This window comes from Arachis stenosperma, chromosome 3 (genome assembly GCF_014773155.1).
Source record: "Arachis stenosperma cultivar V10309 chromosome 3, arast.V10309.gnm1.PFL2, whole genome shotgun sequence".
Lineage (NCBI taxonomy): Eukaryota > Viridiplantae > Streptophyta > Magnoliopsida > Fabales > Fabaceae > Arachis > Arachis stenosperma.
Window position 1 is genome coordinate 53,550,427 of NC_080379.1, and position 3,600 is coordinate 53,554,026.

Genomic DNA, 3,600 nt, shown 5'->3' on the forward strand with positions numbered 1-3,600 from the left:
CCTCAGAAGTCACAATCAAGCGAGTTGTCCTGACATACTGCATCTTAAAGGGAGGATAAATCAACCTCTCACAACTCATAGCAGACAGCATTCAGGAGATGGTTAAGGATACAGGCAAATAAAGTAGGCTTGATCACCCAAGCACTATTCTAAGGCTGTGCAACAGGGCTGGGGTACTTTTTGAAGATGAAGATACAGAGAAGGTAAAAGGAGGCAGGGGAATCACAAGGCGAAGCATGGAAGGTGCTACTGATGATGACAATCAATAGGAAGGAAGATCCCAAGGAAGAAGAAGAAGACCACAAGTGGAGGGAGAGCAAGCTTCTAGTGCACTGGATTTGAGTCAAATGCAGAGAGCCATTGAAGAAATGTCTCAGCAATTCGTGAGAGCACAGGAGCAACATCAAGAACAATATTTGAGGGAACAAGAGCAGTATCTGAAGGATCGAGAGCAACAAGAGAACTGGCAGCGCCAAATGATGGAACAACAAGAGAAATGGCAGCAACAAATGATGGCTCAACAACAAGAATTTCAAACAAAGATTCTTGATGGGCAAAGTGAACAATCAACAAACGTTCAAGAATCAATTAATGGATTGTTCCTACGACAGGCCAAGTATGGGGAGTACACCCAAAATCTCTATCAATGGAAGAATATATATCATACTATTGGAAAGCATAGGAATTTGGATAGAATGGAGTATGATATGCAAACTCAAGCAAAGTTGCACTATGTAGTCCATGGTATGCCAACATTGAACCAAGAGATCAAGCCATTTGCCCAATGTCCAGAATTTATAGAGCAGTAGAGAGCACAAGTCAATAAGAATATAGCACACATGCGGCAAGGATTGGAGAATGCTGGACTCTCGGGTCAAGTGGACGAAATTTGGGATCGTAGGTGCCCTACTGAAGAACCTCAAGAAGCACACAAGAAGAGGAAGAAGAAAGGAGAATCAAGCAGGAGCAAGGAACACGACAATTAGGAGGTGGTGGAGTTTCTTTCAAGTTTTTCAATTAAATAAGGATGATGCATATCTGAAACATGATATGCCTCCAAATGCTTTATGTTTTGCACTTTCATATTCTAAGTAATTTTCTTACAAGTGATCTGCATTATGCTTGTTATCAATCATTTGCTTAAATTCTATTTTGTTTCCTTTTGCATCAATAAAAGAAAAATGTTTGAAACAGAAAGTGACTGTCCAATGTTGTAGGAATTAGAATGAAATTCAGTGGTGGTACTTGTTTGATTCAATGATTAGCTCAATAACAAAAGTTGCATAATAAAATGTCCTTTGAAGTGTGAATTAGGTTGCTGCTATAAAGTCTTTTATTAATGAATATCCCTTGAGAATGATCAAAATAAGAAAGAAAAAAAAGAAGAGAAAAGCCAAGAAGTGGAAAAGAAACAAACAATTAGGCTAGACACCAATAGCTTGGACCTTATGACATATGCCTGTGGTGTTTTTGTACTAGGATATGCTTGGACAATTAGGTTCTGAGGAGTATTTTAAAACTTGGCCACTTGGATTAACTAATCCGGGATTGCCAACCGAAAGTCTATTATCAAGATCAACCTAGTTACAAAGCATTTAGTGATCCAAAGAGCTGCTGGGCATCAATGTTCCTAAGAAGAAATTGTGAGCCATGTGTCTGTAGTGAAGTAATGTTTAGCAAAATTGAGCCAAAAGGGTTGCTGCAACACTTGACACCAAGCTTTCATTAAGAAATAAGCCTTCTAAGCAAAAGAAAAAGGAAAAAGCTAACAGGAATCAATCAAAAGCAAGGAATTATAACAGCAACTCTAGTAAACCTTTAAGGAAACATTTTTTATCTGTCAGCAAAGAATAAGTGAGCTACATTTGTCTGCATAAAACCCCATGAACCAAGTTCAGTTATCTGCTAAATAAGGGCATGTATATTTCTCTATTTCATTTCATTTCTTCTTATGTTTAGTGCTTGCTTGGGGACAAGCAAGATTTAAGTTTGGTGTTGTGATGACAAGTCATCTTATGCTAGCTATTCAAGCATTTTTCACTTGTTTTATTAGGTTTTATGCACTTTCTTGCACTATAAGTAAGTGATTTGGAGTAGATTTGCATGGTTATGTTAAATCAATTAACCATCAATTAATTGACACAAAATCATAGGATTCATGCTGGAATTAGTTGATTTTATGATTAATGCAGAGATCTTGTGAATTTGGTGATGCTTTGTTTAGTTGGTTTGATTACCTGTAGGAGAAGAAATGATGAAGAAAAGAAAGAACCAGGAAAGTGTGCTCAGCCAAAGCATGGCCCATGATATTAAAGCGTGGCGCTCATCCAAAGCAACAAGGGCCAGCGCTCAATTACCCAACGGAGAGCCCAATGCTGCACCAAGAAAGCTAGGCTAAGGGAGCAACAAAGAGATGTAGCGCTCTCTATTTGAGCGCTGGTATGGAGAAAAGCCAAGCTCGCACCAAGGGGCAAGGGAGCGCTACGTTGTGTGTTCAAACTGAGCGCTCAACCACAAGGCGCCAGCGCCCAATTTGAAGAGAGCGCTATGTTAACTCTTCTACCTTTTTCGGGCCTCCCCATGAAGAAAAGTAAGGTGCGGCACTCATAAATGGGGCAGCCAAGGTTCAAACCATGCACACAAAGGAGTGCTACGCTACACCAAGCAAGCAAATTGCTAGCAAAAGGAAGCCAGCAAGGTTCGAAGAGGGGTACACACGCATAGAAAGGGCGCTACATTGAAACACTTCACTAAGTGCTACTTCAAGGAAATTGGCTCAAATGGGACAGACATGGTTTGAAGATGGAAACCATATACAAGCAAGGGCACTACGTTGGAATTCTTCACTGAGCGCTATGAAGCTTGGCACGAGGCTTGGTTCGAAGGAGCACACTAAGCAAGGGAGCGCTACGTTATCTTACTTAACCGAGCACTCCACTGGAGCTGGCCCTTGGTCCATTTTAAATGAAAATACCATCTTGGATCCACTTCTTCACCAACTTGAAAAGCCCACTCCAAATTCTGAAAACCAAAAATAGAAAGTGTATAAATAGGAGTTTATTTGATTTGTAGAGGACTTTACTTTTCACTTTTACCTTTAGCTCATTTTGAGTGTTCACTTTGAATTTTCATTTGTCATTGAATTTGGGATTTTGGGAATTGGATCTAGCTTTCTGTTTTTATTTTCTTTTTTTCTGCAACTTCTGCTATATGTTCTTGGAATTTGAATTGAGATTGAAGAGCTCCATTGATTCTAAATCTGATAATCATCTTTCACCTCTCTTCTCAATTGTTCTAAAAATTGAATCTGAGTTTAGTATCTGCTTTTATTTTTCTTCTTCTGTAATTACTTTTCTGCTTGATCAAGAGAGCAATTGAGATTTAGATTTGTTTTCAAAACTCATTGCTCTTCTTCGATCTTCAATTTCTCTTTTGGATTTTCACAATTGAACTAAGTTTTCTTGGTGTTTATTTCTTCTACAAATTTCATTTCTGTATCAGCTTTTCTGCAATTCTCTTCATCTTATAGCTTTCTAATTTACTTTAGCTTGCATTTTCTTGTTCAATTCTAAATCCCAGACCCAACTCCCTTAAATTTTC

General features: G+C 38.7%; 1 protein-coding gene across 1 annotated transcript; it reads left to right on the forward strand.

The window, feature by feature from the left end:
- Positions 1–347: 347 nt before the first annotated feature.
- LOC130966121 (uncharacterized) lies at positions 348–809 on the forward strand. The gene has a single exon (XM_057890890.1). The coding sequence runs from the start codon at positions 348–350 to the stop codon at positions 807–809; it is 462 nt and encodes a 153-aa protein (XP_057746873.1).
- Positions 810–3,600: the final 2,791 nt, after the last annotated feature.

Coding starts and splice junctions, on each gene's coding strand:
- LOC130966121 (XM_057890890.1), top strand. CDS start 348: ATGCAGAGAGCCATTGAAGAAATGTCTCAGCAATTCGTGAGAGCACAG.